This window comes from Lissotriton helveticus, chromosome 8, assembly GCF_964261635.1.
Source record: "Lissotriton helveticus chromosome 8, aLisHel1.1, whole genome shotgun sequence".
In the NCBI taxonomy this organism is placed as follows: domain Eukaryota; kingdom Metazoa; phylum Chordata; class Amphibia; order Caudata; family Salamandridae; genus Lissotriton; species Lissotriton helveticus.
This window is the reverse complement of record NC_136069.1, coordinates 1,071,471,579-1,071,492,143: the sequence shown is the minus strand read 5'-3', so window position 1 is coordinate 1,071,492,143 and position 20,565 is coordinate 1,071,471,579. Positions and strand designations below refer to the sequence as shown.

At 45.6% G+C, this 20,565-nt stretch overlaps 2 protein-coding genes across 8 annotated transcripts in view; one reads left to right on the top strand and one right to left on the bottom strand.

The window, feature by feature from the left end:
• The window catches only part of ERCC5 (ERCC excision repair 5, endonuclease), a 212,442-nt gene extending 198,347 nt beyond the window's left edge, over window positions 1-14,095 (bottom strand). The window contains exon 1 of the mRNA XM_078657970.1: window positions 13,896-14,095. The gene's annotated coding sequence lies outside the window, so the exon portion shown is untranslated. The remainder of the gene's footprint in view (window positions 1-13,895) is intronic.
• Window positions 1-20,565, top strand: part of LOC144773109 (betaine-homocysteine S-methyltransferase-like) — a 656,112-nt gene that overhangs the window by 111,148 nt on the left and 524,399 nt on the right. The window contains exon 1 of one of the 7 annotated variants that reach the window (XM_078657964.1): window positions 14,894-15,090. The exons of the other annotated variants lie outside the window; for them this stretch is intronic. Within the exon in view, the coding sequence (XP_078514090.1) occupies window positions 15,022-15,090 (69 nt within the window). The 5' untranslated portion in view covers window positions 14,894-15,021. Of the gene's footprint in view, window positions 1-14,893; window positions 15,091-20,565 lie in introns of those variants that run through there. 7 annotated transcript variants of the gene reach the window in all.

Below are 20,565 nucleotides of genomic sequence, written 5' to 3'. Positions count from 1 at the left end.
GCTGGATCTGAATTTGGTTGGCATATAAAATGTAAGAAGAGAATGTAGGAAGCCGACATTGAGATGGACATGTTAAGGTCTTAAAATGCGGTAGTAGTGGTGATAGCTCTTTTTTTACAGTTTGAAGAGCCCTTTTACATATTACAGTACACATTTCCTCTTCTATGATCAACTAGGTGTGTGCACTGAGCCAAGATTCTGTAATCCAAAATAGGTCAAGCGCCTGTGTGTTAATGACATAAGCAATAATAATCATTGACCTACCTCTCATTATATAACACACAGTAGGACTGGTATTTGTTGCTAGGTTATTGGTGGATTGACTGGATGTGAAAAAGGTTGCTCGCTTTGGTACGAGGGTAAAGTATGTGTTTAAAGGGCAATGGGAAGTTATGGAAATGGAGAATAGAGTAGTTCGAAGACACATTTTAGATTAGGCAATTGAGTTACTTTGAATTCAATTGCTGTCAGATTGGAGATAAACTGATTGGTGGTGATAAGCCGCAACAAGAACTTGGGCCCAGATATAGGAAAATTAACTTTGCTAAAAGTGGTCGCAAATTTTTGTGAATGGAATGGATTTTGTGGACCAACCTATGTATTGATATATCAGTTTGCAAAATTCCCATTTGGAGTGGGTTGCAATCCGCTCTACCTCATTTCTATTCATGAGGAGTATCGCAAATAGGGACTCATTATGATTGATGGCCATCACAGCTTGTTGGAGTCAGCAGACCACCATGTCTGTGTTCGCTTTGTTAAAATTATTATTCTTTTTTAACGCATCTTGTTTTCCTTAAAGGAAACAGTGCTGCGTTTAAAAACATAAAATCACAACAAAAAAAAAGATGCTTTACACGCTGATAGTGGCCCCCCGGACCATTGTCCACTTCCAAACTTTTTTGTAATCACAAAGGGAAAGGGCCTCATGAGAAACCCTTCCATTTGCAAATGGGTTACCACCTCCTTAAAGGAGTCTCAAATGGGAGCAATGTGCTGCATAGTAAGCAGATAGAGTAAAGACTTTCCAAAATATGGATTATTTTTAGATTGATCGGGGATACCGTTCTAGTTCCATCACCCGGCTATTGCCCTTGAAACAAATACTTTCCCCTTATGTACCAAAGCTAGCAACCTTTTTCACATCCAGTCAATCCACCAATAAACTAGCAATAAAAACCAGTCTTACTTGTGTGTTACATAATGACAGGTAGGTCAATGATTATCATTGCTAATGTTTGGGAAAACCATAGAGGGCCCTAAGGTATACCCTTGGATGCAGCACCCACCTGTCCATCTGGTAGGCCGTCTCATCTGGGGTGCGCTGGCAGACAACTGGGCCACCCAATAACACTTCTGAATATCTGGCAGGGCCACCCCACGATTATACCACCCCCTTGTCAGTTTATGATGTGCTATTCATGCTGGGCCACCACCCCAGAGGAGCGCTCCAATCTCACCCTCAATGGTATTTAAATCAGATTTGTGCACTGGGTATGGTGTTATTTGCAGGATATAGAGGAAACAGGGCAGGGACATAATTTTAAACAGGGCAACTATGCCCAAGAGTGTCAAGGGGAGGGATCTCCAAAGCTGGACTTCCCATTTCAATCTTTCTAGAGAAGGCAACAGGTTTTTAATTGAAAATTATCTCAGGGTTCTTTGTCACAGAGGGCCCAAGATAGCTGAAGCCCTCAGTGACTATTTCCACAGCGCAGTCACAAGGCAGTCTTGGCGGTCGTCCCTTCAGTCTGTATATTTGGGATTTTCGTCAATGTATTTGCCTTTTGATTATTATCTAAGACCCCAATCAAGGTGTACATCTGCTAATGATACAGACTTCAGTGTGGGTAAAGTATCTCAACTTTAGTTGTCCAACTGACAAATCCTCTTTCCAGCTGATGATCCAAGCATAACATTGTTTTTTAAGTTTTTATTTTAAATTGTTTTGAGTATAAAACGAAATACATGTTACTCAAAAACACAATCGCAGCATAGACAAGCATTTTAAAGTATCAGATCACAACGGCATATAAGCATGTTATTACTCAAAGGCATAAATCCGGCATGTGAGGAATATCATGTACACAATTATATCAACGACAAGAACTGTATCTCCTACGATTACAGATCGTCGTTCTGCAGGCCAATATCTCATGGGGAGACTAACGGTAACAGAAGGACACAATTAGTGTGATCCAACCTCCACCTACAGGACCCTCAATCAACTATGTTGCTAGCCTCTGCAGGAATCTGTGGTTCTGGGATTTCCTCGCCAGCCCTACTTAACAGGTAAGTTTGGTATGGCCCCCTAATAGCTTCTGGGACGATTTCTGGAGGGTAGCAATTCGATGTATGTATCGGCTTGGGTATTACAGTACAACATATTTGCTTGCCCTTCTGTAAGTCGTGGAAGTGGGCTCCACATCCATCGCAGTGCCACTCGCCTTTTTGCAAGTAAAAGTCCAATAGCTAACAATGGGCGCAATGTCTTATTAACTGAAATATCCCACCCCAATAGCACCATTTTAGTGTCAGGTTCCAGATCCTCACTGATGATAGTTCCCAAATCTTTAAACACTTTTCCCCAATAGGTGTAAATCCCTGGGCATTGCCAAGGCTAAGTGCCAAAATTTAAAGTGGATGAGTCTAAGTCTCCCGTTGAGAGGGGCGGACCGGGTGCGGGCACAGCAATATTGCCACTCTTTATCACTCAGGGTAGTGCCCAGATCATTCTGCCACTCCAACCGCACTCTCAGAACTTCAGAGTTACGCGTGTCCTGTAGGTTAGATTAGAACTTAGTGATTAACTTTAGAGGTTCCTCAACCTTAATTAGAGTGGCGAGAGCCCCCGTAGCTTGTGGTTCCAGCATGTCGTCCCCAATGAGGGCACGCCAGGTCTGTCGGGCCCTATAGTAATGAAATAATACCATACCTCCCACCTGTCTGTCTGGGTGTTGTAACCCCCTCCCAAGTTGCTAACACGCCATTTCTGAAAACAATCCCCCATTGTGGTAATGCCTATAGTCTGTAGCGCTTGTCTGTCTCCCACTTCTTGGCCCAATGGAAGCCACATGCACCACTGAAGCGGCATTTCCGGTGCATATATGAGGTTTCCAGCCTGCATGTGTAAGAGTGTTTGCAAGGCTTGTGCAGTGGCAGCGATGGAGTCAAAGACATGCAGCTTCCTGGAAGCAGGTTGGGTGAGCATCTGAGGAAGAGTGAGAGGATCCACTGCATTCCTTTCTATGTACAAAAAGGGTAGCTCCTGTGGACCATGTATCCAATAATGAGCGAATTCGCTATTCGCAGCCCTATAATATTTCTCCAAATCAGAAGCCCCCAAACCACCAAAGTTAAAGGCAAAGTGAGCGAGTTCCATCGTATACGAGGTTGTTTACCAGCCCAAGCTAACTGTATTAACTGTGTGCGCCAACATTCAAACATGTGCTTTGGCAGCAAAATAGGTATATTTTGAAATAAAAAGGAGGAATTGCTGCAAAATTACCATCTTCATAATAGAGATTCTCCCCATTACTGAGAGTGTAAGTTTAATCCTCTTGTCTACATTATCTGTAAGATTTTGTGTGGCTGTGCCATAATTTTCCAGTAATACTATCGCTGGGTCTGTGTGGAATTGAATGCCCGAGTAGCAGACCGCCTCCATGGTCCAACGCAGTGGGAATTCCATAGCTTGCTCCACAGTGTTGGGAGTAAGGGGAAATATGATGGACTTATCCCTACTTATTCGCAGTCCAGAGTGACCACCAAATTGCACCACCTCGCGCAGTATTAGAGATAAATTGACCTCCGGATTATGTACATATAAAAATGTAACGTCTGCATAGGCAGAAATATTCAGTGTGTATTCGGAGAATCCCAGCCCTCTATGTGCATGATACTCACGGATTGCACAAGCCAGAGGTTCCGCAACAATCGCGTACAGTAGTGGAGACAGCCTTGCCGCGTTCCCCGAGTGATGTTAAGTGACTGAGAGACCTCATTCCCAATCCTCACTCTGGCTGTGAGTAATGTCTATAGTACTGATACCAGACGGAGATACACGTCACCGAACATGAAGCCCCACTCAACAAAGTCAAAGGCTTTTTCAGCATCCAGGAAGACCACCGCATCCTTGACTTTTGGGCCTAGTCTCTGTACACTGCCAAAGTCCTCAGATTTTGAGATGAATTACGACTAGTGACAAACCTTGCCTGCTCTGGGCGAATAATACCGGGAAGCAATAATGCTGTTGGCTAAGATTTTAGCATAAAGCTTAGCATCTACGTTGAGCAGAGATAAGGGCCTATACGAAGAGCAACTGGTGGGTAACTTTCCTGGTTTTAATAGTGCAACAAATACAGCTTAACGCATTGAGGGCAGCATAACACCTGCCACCGCCAATTTCTCATAAAGCGTTTTTAGGTGGGGAATCAATATGTCTTGGAATTCTTTATAGAAAGTTACAGTGAGCCCATCTGCCCCTGGAGCTTTCCCGGATGCCATACCCCTAAGTGCCTCCCGAATCTCATCAGACGTTAGAGGGGCCATCAGATATTCCCTGTACTTCACCACTAGCCATGGCATTTTAATATACAAAAGCTACTCCTCTAGTATTTCACTATTTGGAGGAGTCTGAGAGGTATACAATGTCTGATAATAAGTTTGAAAATGTGCCGCTATGTCCCCTGGTGTGTGTAATGTGGTTCCCTTGTCATCCATCATGCCCACCATAGCATCTAAATCTCTCTTAGGTCTCAGTATTCCTGCTGGAGTGGCACCTGGTCTCTCCCGCTCTCCATAGCATCGTGGCGATGCGTATTTGCCCATGTGTTTGATTTAGTCATTTTCCGTATCCAGGTGCTCTGCCAGTTTCTGTTGGAGGTCTGCGGTGGTCTGGGAAGATCCACCCTCAATTAAGTCCCTCTCCAAATGACCTATATCCCGTTCCAATGTCTATAGTCTACCTCGGAAGGAACGTAACACTCCTGCACGAGTAGAGATCACCACTCCTCTGATAAACACCTAAAATGTTTCCCACACCGTGGTGAATGTGGTCACTGACCTGATATTGTCAGAGAAGCAGTTCTCTATGGCTGTGGCTAACCCTTCTTTAAATGCCATGTCTAAAAGTAAATATGGTGGGAAACGCCATGTGAATGCAGGGATACGCGCTGCCCCATAACTAAAGGCAAGGTGGACAGGGGAGTGATCGGAGCACGTATGTGGCAAATGCGCACATTTCGCGACTCTGGAGCTAAATTCCCCGGACAACAACCAAAAGTCAATTTGAGTGTGTATGTCATGCACGGAGGAATAATGGGTACCCTATCACGCCGGCGGATCAGATATCTATGAGGCCATTGGAATGTATTATATCCAGGATAGCTGCTGCTGGGCACCTAGGCAGGCCCTGTGATCTGTCTATACTTGGATCTAATATAGAATTAAAATCCTCCCACAAACATCTATGCAATTCCCTTTCACTGCAAAAACTTAGTCGCCAAGAAAGTATAGAAGTGTGGATTGTCATATTTGGGGCCGTAGATACCTACCAGAAGGAATTTCAGGTCCCCCGTCTGCATAGGGCTACCACAAATCTACCCTGTGGAGCCTTTAGCATACCTGTAATCTCTACCCCCGCCCTCGTGGCAATCTTGTAAAATAGCGCTTGCCACTGGGTGTCGTTTTAAATAGGCGCACACCCTTCTGATTTTTCTGTTACCGTTTAGACCACGGACATTCCAGGTCATGTGGTGTAGGACCTGTGTGTTCTCACCTGTCAGAGCCATTTAAGCAAAACTTAGTTAGTACAAGGGAAAGGCTCCCAGTCATTCACTACCTTTCATTATAGAGAGCGTCTGCCGTTCACTTTCCCTTTCAACTCCACTATTTGCTCAATGAGATCCCCGTCCATATTTGCACATACTTATGCACAGATCTTTTAAGCTATTCACATTTGTGTAATTCAATTACTGTACCTGGTACGTGTGACTTTGCTAAGCCAGGTACAGCTTGTCAGTTAATGGGTACGCCCGCTTCTTTTGCCACACAGTGCCATGCATTCTTAAAGAAAGGGGACTACATTTTTGAAACAAATTCATCAAGGGCATGGTTAATTTTTTCACTGTTAAAAATACTGTGAAATGTTGCAGTCTTAAATTTTCTTGACCTTCCTTTTGGGATTCAGAGTTCCCCATTTGGTAAGGCATCACTCTTACTCAATGGCACCTTGATAAATTGAACACACTTGTAACAATTCGAACACAGAAAAATGGTCTTTAACTTCAGCAGTTAATTTTTTGACCTACAGACAACACATTTTGTGCCAGGGATAGCATGCCTGATCAACACTAAATGGCTAACTTCTCAGTGCTGTGTATAAAACCTTGAAAACTACAGGCATGGCTGCCACCTTCAGGAAAATATGGTCTTTTTATGACAATATTTTATTGATTTCCGTACCATCACATGTACGATTGTGCAGAACCACAGTGAATTGACTAGCCAAGACCCCTGTTTAATGTTGCATGTTAGTAAGGATATACGTAAAAACAAGTACATGATCCACACTTCCCCGAGACCACCCAGAGACTGATGCCCCAACCCCATTATCTTCTTCCGTGCTGTTTGGGATTTCAGATCAACTCCCTCCTTCATAGGACAGAATCTCCTCTTCCAGGGAGTAGCCAGGATTCTTTGGTCTCTGTAGTGCAATGCCACGGTATTGGCAGCATGACAAAAAAATGTATCGGGGTGTCATCAGCGTACTGTGTGATTCTGTCAGATAACTCTGGCGCCAACTCCTGCCCTCTGACAAGGCATTCACCTTCATCCATGCCACCAGGGGCTTGATCGCGAACAACATGAGTGACAGGCGGCAGCCCCGAGTCGTCCCTCTATGCAAAGGAAATTAACAGGAGAGTGAGCCCCCCACCCTCCTTCTCGCCTGGAGGTCGGTGTGCAGCAGTCGTGTCCAGGAGATAAATTTAAGCCCAAACTTAAGCATCTGCAACATACAAGATAGACAGTCCCAACATAAAGAGTCAAATGCTTTGTGAAAATCCACCAGCAGGAGCGTGTGGGCTCCTGGTATTCTCTGAGTGAGTGCCAGTGTGTTATGTACCCACTGTATGTTGTGGAGTTCTCTTAGGCATAAAGCCAGATTGATCTTTGTGGACTAAAGTAGTAATCATGGGAGCGCAACCTGTTGGCCAGGACTTTTACCCAGAAATTAGCTTGTGTGTTTTAACAGGGAAATAGGGCAGTAGGATGAACAGTTGTCTGGTGGATGTCTCTGCTTATGTATGATGACTATTTCAGCTAGACAGAGGTCAGGGAGAAGTGTGCCTGCATCTTGGGCCCGCCTGAACATATTCCAAAGGGGGTCCAGTAGTAATGCCTTCTATACCCTAAAGCACTACACTGATTAGGGCCTGGGGTTTTGCCCAAGTGGGGCTGTAATAATGCCTTCCCCAGGTCCTTGCAGGTTATGTCTTTTTTTAGAGGGTCCTGTTCTTGATATGACAGGAGACGCATGGGCAAGACTCTCACAAACACTTAGAAGGCCTTGAGTTTTCCTTTGTGTGGTCGATCATATAGCGACGTGTAGTAAGTAGCAAATCGCTGGACAATAGCCACGTCCCCGGTGTGTCTGACTTCCGTCTCATCCGTTATATAAGCAACAGGTGTGCAGTGTACAGTGTTGGTGCAAAGCCAATGCAGAGTCTTACTGGACTTGTCGTCCCACTGTGAGATGCAGCTCTGTGTAGCGAGAAAAGTCATTCTAGCCTCATCCAGAAGCAGTTGACGAAGTACTTCTTGCAGGTGTAGAGTCTCTCATGACGGTAAGGAAGCCGGATGCCACATGGACTGCCTCCAACTTGTGGGTCTCTAGGTCAGTCATTTCTTGACTGCGCTTTTTGCACCTTCTCGAGACATAGCCAATAATATCCCCCTTGATGGTGGTCTTCAAGGCCTCCCAGGGGATCTCTGGAGACGGTATTGCACTTTAAAGAATAGTTCCAATCTCTCAACACTGTCTCTATACCTGGGCGCTTGCGCAGAGGAAGTCCCCTTGATGAGGAAGGGCTCAATTGCAGGGATATGAGACATGGGGGATGGTGTCGCACTAGTGATGTGACTGCTGAAATTTGGTAAGGCTAAGTCACTAGCACCTAGGGGTGAGCATGTGCTCTTGTGTTGATTGGGATGGTTAGGCGTGAAGTAAGTATTCCTCTCTCCAACCCAGCAGTTTATGGACTTGTGTGCTCTGCCCTCTCAATTGTAATAGGCACAATGTAAGTGTCCCACTGCCCTTTTCAGGCCTCATGCTGAGTGATGCATAGGCCTTTTTTTGTTTTCCTCTGACCCACCTCACACTTGGCTGCGACAGCCTTCGGGCTCTGTGAGCTTCATGCAGGACAGGGGAAAGCCCAGGCCAACAACTATACAGCACGAGGGCTCGCGTGCAGAGACCAGGCCATTGCAGCGCTAATGTCATGCAGCCAGCCATGAGGCACACTCCTCAGCGCGCCCGCGCTGGTGGCAGGGAGGCAGCAGGTCTTCTGTTGCACCGACTACACGCGTGGTACGAGCACCACGCTCCCGACTCGGCCCAACTTGCACGAGTGCAACACTGAGCGTCTCACCAACAGGAGCAGGTGAGTGTGTTCTTCCTCGCCAGCGTAATGCTGGCGGCTCTGGGTGAAGAAGCATGCCAGCTCACTGACAATGTTGTACTGGTGGCAGTTCGTAGGTCTAGTAATGACGGACACAAAAGACAGGGAAGTTACGGTTGCTTCTGCCGCGGTGCAGGTGGTCTCCCTAGCCTCGCCAGCCCACGCCAATAGTTATGAACAGCCCACATGGTTATGCGGGACTGCATAAAACAGACCCACAAAGTGAGTGACACTCATTACACCCCTCGCATACATGGGTGTGTCCACCCAACCACGTCCTACCAGTTAAGTCACTGGTAGGACATTACAGGCAAGGGAGGCACAAACTCAAGCTGGACAACCTTAAGCAGATAAAGCCAGCAAACGGAAAGCCAGAAAAAACGAGTTACAAACTACAAAGCCAGTGGCAGCAACGGGCAGAATAGAATGCCTGCCAGATCAACTTTCTGAAACTCCCCAAGATGTCTTTCGGATACCTTACAGCTGAGCTGCCTGGTAGGCGGCGACCTAAAAAGGTGTTCAGCACCATTGAGCTCCCACTCTGAATGAACAAAAGGGGTACTGACGAACCTCTAAGTGAAACAATTGTGTTGATCTAGTTGGAGCCGAAACAAAATGCCTCACTCCTGCAGTTTCGTGCTTTGGTCGAAAAGTTTACCAGTTTCGTATATTTTATATTATGTGATGTTGATAAAGTTTAGAACGCGCACAGCTACTCAAAAAAGTGTCCCGGCATGAGCCCTAGAGTGGAAAGGTAGTGATAAGGACTCAGCAAAAGGGGAGAAACAGTCAGTTAAAGGGGAAAGTTTTGAGTCTCTCTAAATCGGTTGGGATCCTGCAGGCTGTGTATGTCAAATGGGAGGGAGTTCTAGGCCACCGCAGCCGTATAGGCCAGGGAACTGCCACCTGTCCTTTTAAGACAGAATCTTGGGGTGCTTACCCTCAGCATATTGGAAGAGCACAGTTGCCTGCTAGAGGCATAAAACTGGAAGCGCTTCCTAAGATAGACTGGACCCAAATCGTAAAGAGCAGCATGAGCCGTTACCAGGGCTTTCAATTTGACCTGTGCTTTCACGGCTAGCCAGTGTAAGTTACGCAGGTGCTGTCTGACACTGGTTCTTTTAGGGAGATTGAAAAGCATTCTAGCAGCAGGGTTTTAGACCAATTGTAGTTTATCCAGTAGTTAACAAGGCGGGCCGGCATACAGTGCATTAGCATAATCAATACGAGAGGTGATGAGCGCTCTAGTGACTGTTTCTTTTGCTGTTAAGGTGAGAAGAGGAAGAAACTTTTTGAGTAATTCCAGTAAGCCAAAGCATGTTTCTGTCAGTTTGTTAATTTGCCTGCTAAAACCAAACTTTTTGTCGAACCAAACCGCAAGGTTCTTGACCGGAAGGCCCCGAGGGGAGGGCCTGGGAGACTCATCCGGCCAGAAGGCATGCCAGAACAGAGAAGGGGGGGGGGGGGGTGGTGGAAATCGCTGAAGAATAAAATCTCTGGGGCATATTATCATGAACGGCTTTAAAATTATCGCACTTTGGTGGCAGGAAACTGCTGCTAAAGCGGCGATAATGGGCTTGATAATATGCCCTTCCGAATTCCCATAGAAGCCCAGGTTCTGGTGTGAACCTGGGCTCCTATGGGAATTCACAAGGGCATATTATCAATATCGTTATCGCCGCTTTAGCGGCAGTTTCCTGCCGCTAAAGCGGCGATATTTTTAATACAGTTCTTGATAATATGCCCCCACGTTTTATCCTCGTTGCATTAAAGTTGGGCGGTGGTGAGTCAATTGAACACTGCTGTGAGACAGATTTTGACATGGGAAGATGACTCATGTTTCTTCCAGGTAAACAGAAGCAGGGTGTTGTCAACATATGCGACGATTTTAACGCCCAAGTCCTCTGCCATCTGGATGAGGGGTGACATATAAACGTTGAACAGCAGCGGGCTCAAAACAGACCACTGGGGAACTCCAGTAAGTAGTTCCTGGGTAGTTGGCGTGAAAGGGGGGGTATCCAGATTCTTTTGTTCTGCTTTCCAGAAAAGAGTTCAGTCACTTACTGGCAGAGCCAGTGATGCCCAGCTTCTGCAGGCAGGCTAGGAGTAGCAAGTGAGGCAAAGTATAAAAAGCGGCCAACAGGTTCAGCAGACCAAAGCTGCCCTGCCCCCAGTATCCAAAGTTTCACATATGGCCTCAGCAATTTCCACCAATGCCGATTCCGTACTCTAGGAGGCTCTGAAACCCGATTGGGCAGGATGAAGGAAGCCATTTTATTTTTGCCAGACTAGCGTCAGTTCTATCCCCTCACATCCCCAAAACATTTAATCAATCTCTGGAGCAAGCTTCATTCCCAGACATATGGAAGAAAACAGTGGTATTTCCACTTTAAAAAAATGCAGGACTCGGAATATATGACCCAGCTAACTATTGGCCCATCTCTCAACTTCCCTATCTATCCAAAGTCTTGGAGCGTTTAGTAAATATGCAACTTACCACTTTCCTTGAATCTAACAATTTGCTTGACCCCTCACAGACAGGCCTCAGAGCCAATATTAGTACTGAAGCCACTCTATTGGCAGCGGCTGATAATATTAGATCACTAGTTGATGAAGGTAGAGCCGTAGCACTTCCACCTCAAAAAGCATTAAATAAGGAGTCGCGCAGGGAGCAACCCTAATCCCCACCCTGTTTAATGCATATGTTTCATCTCTAGCGGATATTAGTAGGAAATGAGGATTTGACATCTGTTCATACGCTGATGACACACAATTGGTGATTCCCCTGATAGACAGGCTGACCAACACTGAGACTAAGAACAACCTAATAAATTGTCTCACTGAACTCGCAGGCTGGATGTCCCAACACTGTCTAAAACTAAACGCAGGGATATCTGAAAATCTACTTTTCGGGGGTGCCCAGGGTATTTGGGACAATAGCTGGTGGCTCCAAACGAGCGGCAAAAAATTTGGGCTATCCTATCTATGCAGGACCAAATATGGTGCGGAAAAGCCTATTCTATACTGAAACTTTTCCGACAACTCTTCCCCTGGATCCCACAGAACTGCAGACAAACGGTCACACAGGCTCTGCTTATGAGCAGACTAGATTATGGCAACGCCCTTTATGTTGGCATGGCAGACTATCTTTTCTCCAGACTTCAGGTGGCCAGAGTGCCGCTGCCAAACTAATATGCAATACAAAATACAAAAAAAAATTACAGTTTAGCATACCACTGCTTGAAGGAATTACATTGGCTACCAGTCCGTCAGAGAGCTAATTTCAAGCTCCTCTGTTTTGCGCATAGAACCTTGCATAAGAAAGGATCACACATCCTACAAGATAAATTACACTTTCACATCCCCTTGCGTAAGCTGCGATCATGCCACCAAGACTTTGTATCAGTCAAACATACAACCAAGGTCAGAAAGGGCGACCGGTCCTTTTCCAAATCAGTCGCAGTCTACTGGAACGGCCTGCCACTTGACCTTCGCCAACAAGACAACTACCTTCTGTTCAGGAAAAAACTGAAAACCATCCTGTTTCCTAGACACTGATCTCACCATTGATCAAATTGCAATATACTCTAACCTGTCCTAGCGCCAGTGCTTTAAATGGGTCGGTACTCGCCTGTATTGAGTACCGGCACTTCTTAATTTTCTCCCCTTGAGTACCGCCACTTTTTTCTAGAAAAAAGAGAGTACCGGTACTCATTGGGATCTGACTTTAACCGAGGCAGCGCGCTCCCTTTAGCCCTCAAGTTATACTACGGCAGCGCCTTTCAAGCACTGCACGGAATCAATCAATGGAGCTCGTCACCAGGACCCAGCGTGAGCTGCCTTGTAAATCAGAGCAGGGGTGTGTCAGCTGAGTCATTTGCTTATCCAAAGATCTTTCACAGTGGGCGCTACGAGGGGGCTGTAAAATCTAATGGGTGGCAGTGGGAAGCACTATTCAGGACATAACAAAAGAACGTATGGGAAGGCTTTTACAGTCGCAACGTATCTGAATTGCTTTCTTGCACACTTCCACTTCCACACTCGCTGATTCCTATTTCATCGACCGTGTACAGACCTTAAGACCAATCAAAAATGTGGAGATTGGCACCTGGTTCCCCAGTACAGACATTGTCAGCTCTGGCACTAACTCCGGTTTACAAATGTTCCAGGAGAGACTTGTTTATTTATTTTATGCGTTTATATATAGCACGGACTTTACCCGAAGGTGTCAGAGCGCTTCACAATAGGAACAGTAATGATATATGAGGAGAAAATTACAAGTGAACAAATTACAAAAGCAAACGTTAAGTTACATGAGGCAAAAGTGAAAATTGTGAGCAAACAGAATACAAGAGGTAGCAAACGATACATTACAGGAGGAAAAAGTGATATGTGTGCAGGTTACAAAAGCATACAAAGTACAAGTAGAGGTATAGTACTGCAATAAATGGCAGACACTCCAGCACAAGAACAAACGTTACATGAGGCAATGGTGGCACTTGCACAAGTATCTAAAGCAAACAAAATGTAAGAGGTAGCAAAAAGTATGTTACAAGAGAAAAGTGATATGTGCATGTTACAAAAGAGTCCCAGTACTGGACAGATGGCTCAGTGGGCTGTAGGCCACCGGTTCGATTTAAGGCAGGCTGAAGAAGCATGTAATCCTTAGGCGGTTGATAAAATGCATGCAGATTTCGTGCATACAACCTTGGCACGGTCAAAAAGCTAACCCCGCCCCTTGTTCCCCCTTAGCCCCGCCCTAAACTCCGCCCACTGCTCCTTTTGATGAGTACCTGCACTTATTTCTTTCCATTTAAAACACTGCCTAGCGCAGTGATGTCCCTTGGAACGATTTATGCGCTTTACAAATGCCGTAAAATACAAATACATGCTGTTCTACAAAGGCGGTTAGTTGATTATTGACCATGTTCTCACAGACCTTAGCCACTGCAGGGAACAAAGACATAGGTTTATGTAATTCGTGTACTCTGAAGTCCTTATGTAACTGGTTCTATTGTAAAGCGCCTTCGGGTAAAGTTCACACTGGGACATATTCCGCATGCTTCGATGTGTCCTGCATGGATCAGATTTTACAACAGCTGATGGATCTGCCTGGAATTTAATCCGTCTAGTTTTCTGCATCGGGGCACGTTTGGGGCGCCAACTCAGCTGTATTCTTGTCCTAGGTGTCCCACTTGCCGTCCCCCAGCTCACCTGCTTGCGTTGTTCAGCCTCGGACGCTTTCCCACCAAGCAGCAGTACCTCTTCCTATTGCTTCTCATGTCACGAGGGCCAGTAGCAGTTCGTTGCTAAAAACAATGCGAGGACCCTCTGGTAGAAGGCAGCGGCAGCAAGCTGTCACACCGGCATGCCCCTGTCGGGGAGGAATGCATACAGTACGGAGAAACAGACTTTGAATGGTTCTTGCTTGAATTCCAAAATGGCGCTCTATTGTGTCGGAGTACCATTGACTAGCTGTCTATTATCAACGTTTCTGATCCATTTACAGAAAAAAAGATATACCCAACGTAGTGCACAATTAGCTGTAATGCCTAAGGGTTAGAAAAAGTGTATTCTGGTTGTGAATCAGCTACAGATATTTATACCAAATTATGACAATGTAGCATTATAAAACGAGAACAATCGGTTTATCTGTAGTATTATTGTTTTATTTCCAACTAAACCATTTTGACTTCGCGGACTACTATGATATTCTGCAAATTACACCTTTGCAAGATGGCCGTCTTTCAGAAGTGTTGTAGATAGGCGGCGTCCCTAGGAATAAACATGCCTGTCTGCGTTCTCATTTTAACATAGGTTCAGCCGACCTCTCGTACAATATTCGAAAAATAAATCAGATGAGGCAGTTACCTTTGTCTTACAACGTGTTTATTTCTCCTTCGCGAGAAACACAATTATTAAGTGAAAACATAAACAAGGTCCAATTCAAGTGTGTCATGTTCTAAGGTATAAAACGGCAAAAAAAGAGGCAGCACTATGCCGCAAATGGTCTTGAATCATACTTTAATAGTGCTAATTGTTCGTCAATAAAATGTATGCTCTCTTTCCCCTTATACATTGAAACAAATTCTCCCAATTTGTACTTAAGTGTCTTCGAGGGCTAGCCTATCGGGAGGCGTATACTGTAGTGGGCGGTGCCCGGTAGTCTTTCCAGCCAACAGCTGTCACTACGTTGAACTCGCACAAGACATCCTGCATGAGTTTTGTTTAAAGAGGCAGTGCAGGTTAAAAGCACCGATACCAGTTGACTTGTCACAAGCTTGTGTTTTTTCCAACTCACAGTGAAGCTTTTCTAGGCGTTTAACAATAGAGGAAAGACATGGCAGATGTAAAGATATTGGATGGAGGTTTATCATCGGAGTTGGATGCGGGTGGCTTTCTAATCAAGGTAGTTATAAAGTGCGAAATTTGTCTCCCCATAAAATCTAAAATGTTAACTATCTAAATATGTACGTATATCCTTATGCATTCGTTTTTACCACGCGCCAAGTACGTAAATAAAGTAGGAAAATGACATTACGCCCTTGTTACTCTTTCACGTTGTTTATTTACATTTAAGCCTTGTATATCACTGTATATCACTGTCATGGAGTACGGTGAGCTATTTATCACACTGATTACAAAGTGATTCCCCAGATTTCAGAATTTTACTTGGTGCGATAAATAGCACATATTACGAGCTTTGCCTTGCAAAATTGGGCATAGTATCTGGATTTTGGTGCTTTCCACTTCGTAATACAGCACACAAAAACCTGCACCTTCTTGTATTCGCTAGGCATTTTCCCTTGCTATACGTAATATCAGATTTATTATGCCAGCATGTGTAAGATTGGGGTTACACCCCAAAGGATAGGCTTCTTCTGCTTCTTCTTTGAGAACTCTGTCTTTCATCACTCAAGGGGTACCCCCTCAATGACCCTTCCCTCTGGTTCTCCTGGTGTTCACCAGTGCTTTGGTCGTCCCTTTTTAGGTTTCGACTGGCGTCCGCTGCGCAGCAGCATTCGCACAGGTGAAAACTTTTGAGAACAGTATGGTGCATTTGTCACGCCTCTCACTTCCATTGGCTAGCTCCATAAATGGAGGCTAGCCATTGGAAGTGAGATCTGTCCGTCATGGTCCGAGGCGATTTGTGGGCGTTCCAGCGATGTTTTTCTCATCCTGCCCCTTTTAGCATGTCATGCGGCGGTGGGCGGATGTTAATTTTTTTTTTGTTGGTGCTTGCGGTTTTCGTCATTGTTGCCTCGTTCTCCTTGAGCAGGGTGAGCAGTCCGAGCCTTCCCTGGGAGAGACAGAGCAGGGGGCGAGCTGCAGGGGAGAACTTTCTATACTTTGTTTAGCCTCCATCGTCTCCCTTGTTTTGTGTGTTTATGTGCTTTCACGGCCGCGCAGCTTTACTGCCGCGCGGCCAATGCTTGTTGCATCTTGTGCTGCTCGGTGAAATCAGCGCCCGCCATGTTGTGCTCTTCTGAGTCACAGCCGGAGCTACCCCCACGGTCGAGTTCCTGACGGCGAATATTTCAGTGGCAGCTATAAAGCGCCCAGTGAACGTGGCTGTTTACCGAGGCCCCCGGGTCAGGGGCAGGGCAGTTAGAGGGTGGATTACACACAGGCTCCGAGCCGCGAGGATAGGTGGATGCGCTGGAGGCTGCAAGTGGCCGCCAACAAAAAGCTGCTCACTTATTTAAGCGTCGCCTCTGCCATTTTCCTGGTCTGAGTCCAGAGATTGGAACGTTGTATTCTTTACTTCCCCCGATGGACAGACCCACATATTTGTAGCCCCTGGCAGTACAGAGGGATGACAGGGCATGCTGCTTCTACCGTGGACTGGACAGAGAGATACAGACTGACCGGAGAGGCTCGCATTCACCTTCCCCAAAGTACAATCTCCAACTGGAGTAAAGTTGCCCGTAAAGCGCTTTTGCGAGGAGCGGCGGCCGCCGAGAGCGGCGCTGGGCCGTGCGCGCAGCCTGGCCTTGCGGGGGCTTTGATGGATTGTGAGCGCATCTGAGCGGGCAACCTTTTCCTTTCAGACAGCCTAGCTCCCGAGGCTCTTTCCTATAACGGCCTTATGGCTTCAAATGCTCTGTATGGACACGTTAATTAAACTGTAATTAATCATACTGTCCGGAGCAAACTTGAACAATTATCCTAATCAAACAGAAGTTAATAACGGCCCGCGATAGCCCCGGGCTATCACTTTTGTTAAGCAAGCTCCCTTTCAACCAGAACAGCTTTTGCCCCGGCCCAACATATGTGTTACATATTAAAACAAGTATTGCTATTAAAATGATACTGCCCTCTGGGACATAATGTATCATTAAGTGTATTTGTCCTTGAAAGCAAATTTACCGTCATAAATCTTTTTTTCCTTTTCCGGAATATGCAAACGTTTTCCTTCTCAAATGGATGGGCTGAAATTAAAGCGAATTTCTGAGGCTATTCAGCTTTCCGGGGCAGCGCCTTCTGCACACATTGTTAATCTTCAAATTTGTATAAACATTTCTGTGGTCGTCAGTACTCATAACAGCTCCCTACATTAAGACTCACACCTTAGTCCTACATTTTTAGAAATATTTAAATTGTCTATGTGCGTGCTCACATCTAAACACATATCGACTTCCTAGTATAATATCCTAATAATATGCACCTAAAATATAAAATGGCACTTCTGGACACCTGAGGTATTTAAACACACCTGTAAAGAAAGCGTATCAGTAATGCTTCAGAAAAATCGCGGATTTTTTCTTCATTTTGAATTATACCATTTTTACCGTTCGTGTCTGGTATTTCATGTTTGTACTTTTCGAATGTGTAATACAGCTAGGTGGGTTTGTAATTTTACTACCTCTCTTTTACTCTCATTATATTATCACTCGTGACATCATTGCGGTGTACACCTGCCCTTCAAGTTCCCGATTATGGGATGCTCCTGTTTGCTCGCATTTTACCTGTTCTTATGTGGACGCCGATTGCATTGTTATTACCAATAGTGTCTGGCAGTGATAAGCAACCAGTTACCTAGGGAAAGCTGTCTTTGTACCGGGGCCGGCAAGGCTCCTCGTCCCCATCACAGTGTCCCCAGCATGGTGTGAGCAGACACAGGGCCCCCTGGGGCTGCCACAGGCCCGCCCAATGCTGGAGCACATGCCCTCGGGACCCGGACGATGCAACATTTATGGGGTCTGGAAAAAGCCGAACAGAGGCGAACCCGATCCAGCAGCTGGCCAGGCGATGCCTGTCTGCTCAGCCATAATTACTAGCTTATTCTGTAATTATTCCCCACTTTTCAATTATTCAAGGCCAGGGCAGGACTCATTGTGACCGGCTCTTGCAGGGGCTGCATGGTCACATGAACTGTGTGGGTGTGTGGGGGGCTCTGTGTGGGGGGACTCTGTGTGTGTGTGTGGGGGGGCTCTGTGTGTGTGGCGGGGGGGCTCTGTGTGTGTGGGGGGCTCTGTGTGGGTGTGTGTGTGGGGGGGCTCTGTGTGGGTGGGGAGGGCTCTGTGTGGGGGACTCTCTGTGGGTATGTGTGTGGCATTTGCGAGAGATTAAGCTATTGGCATTGTAAATGACAATGTCATTTATTTATCTGTTTTCAAAACCAACACATAAATAAAAATGTTGTCATTTACAATGCCAATAGATCTAACTTTTGCAAAGGCGAAACCGTTGCATTGTAAATGCTTGTTCTTACTAGCTCTCCCCTCACGTTCTCTCCCAAGTTCACGGTCTCTTCCCTCACAGGTACCGTCTTCGCAAGGGATTCACTGAGATGATCACTTTCCTCTTTGGTCCACTGCAGTATCTTGTTGCATTTGGACATCCTATCTTGTGACCACACCTTTCCATCACTCAATAATGCCGCTCTGCTGTATACCTCTTTCACTTGTAATGGTTCACTGAATTTGCTATCACCTTTTCTTCTCAGCTGGGCCAGCTTGACTCGGAACCACTCTCCTCTCTCCAACGTCGTCTCTTTAGCATTGCGTCTTTTATTGAAATGTTCCATGTAAACCCTTTGTGCTCTTTCCAGGTTGTTGTGGACCACTGCGGGAGCCCACTTGCTCGTGATCGTACGTTCCTTACACATTACATTGTCCTTGGTGAAAGGATCCAGACCCCTTAGAATTTTGAAGGGACTATATCCTGTGCTGGTTGGGGTGATCCTGTAGGCCCACAATGTGCTTTTGAGTTCTTTCTCCCAGTTCTTTCTCGCCCCTATCGCCACTTGCACTGAGCCCATAATGACTATATTGAACCGTTCGGCCAAACCATTTTCAGCGGGATGATACACCGACGTGTGCTTGGTCTTGATCCCATTCCTATTCATATAGGTGTTCCACTTTTCTGACGTAAATTGGGGCCCATTGTCACTTAGTATGAAGCGAGGAATTCCTTCCCTTAAGAATGTTGCCGGGAGAAATTCCAACGCTTTTTCCGTGTCCATTTCTTCTTGTATGTCTATCTCCGGCCATTTGGAATACCTGTCCATTAGCAACAGTGCACATTTCGGAATTCCTTGGGCATCCAGCACCGGACCAAGAATGTCTATTGATAGCTCTTCCCAGGGGTTGTTGGGGTTGTCGAACTTTCCCAAGGCGGGGCGCAACAAGCTTTGGAATTTGTCCGCATTTTGGCACTGCATACACTCCCTGACATGTCTTTCTATCTGGGCATCCATCGCTGGCCACCAATACATTTGTTTGGTTCATAGTTTGCTTTTCACGATGCCTAAGTGTCCTTCATGTAAGATGGCAAGCAGCCGCGGCACCATGGATGCGGGGGGAACTACCTTGCCCCCTCTCAACAAGAAGATCCCCTGGTCTCCTACAGATAGTTCCTCACGTACTTCGAACAACTTCCTGTGGCATTTATGATATGCAGATAATAGGAAACACAATAGACCCAATAAAACAGCATGTATTAAACGTAAATCAGCAAATAAATAAGAAATGTTAGCTCACACCAGCACACCATTATTTGTGTATATACAATGACATCACTGGCAAATTACGCTATGCGAATCATTCCAGATAAAGAAGCACAGCAATGGAGGAACAAATAACCGCACACTTGGTAAGGAGCCAGGCCAGCAGTAGAAACAAAGGACTGCCTCCCAGCTTTTGTCAATCATCCAAAAACACAGAAACAGAAAGAAGGAGAATAAACATTCCAAGATTATGAAGCAATCAAATCACACACAAAAATTACAGTAAAACGACCACCTCAGATGATTTTTCTACCTGACATTTTGTCTTTAAAACATACAGAATGCATGTAATGCATCAAATAAATAGCCGCGTTCCGCAGATCTCCTCAGTTGCTCCGCATTATAACCATTTACCAACTCCTACTAAGTCACCACGACATCAATCAGGCACAATTTCAGACTTCCAGCAAGTTCTGTCACACCAGAGAACTGAATATTGTGTTCAGACAGATCTGGAACACATTTCCGAAATTGAAACCATATCTTTAATAAATGGCTCAAGATTAGGAACCGCCGCTCCATGTGATCTGACAGAATCTATTGGCAGATTTAACAATGGCCAGTGTGAGCACTTCATTTTGCAGCGAACCAAACTGGTTCTAACTGCTAGCACCCACGCACATCTGCACAGAGGCTGTTAAACATTCCAGAAAAAAAACTGCCAGCAAGAAGAGAGAGACTGAGGAATACCAATCATTCAAATTACTTTTTTTAAAACATCTTTCCATAAAAGAGAGCGAGATCAGCACAGCCATTAATGCACTTAAGGACCAGAAAGCCCCATGCCCAGACGGGTATACTGCAACCTTCTACAAAAAATTTGAGGATCAGCTACTGCCTGTCTTGACAAAAGTCTTCAACCATTGCGCCACA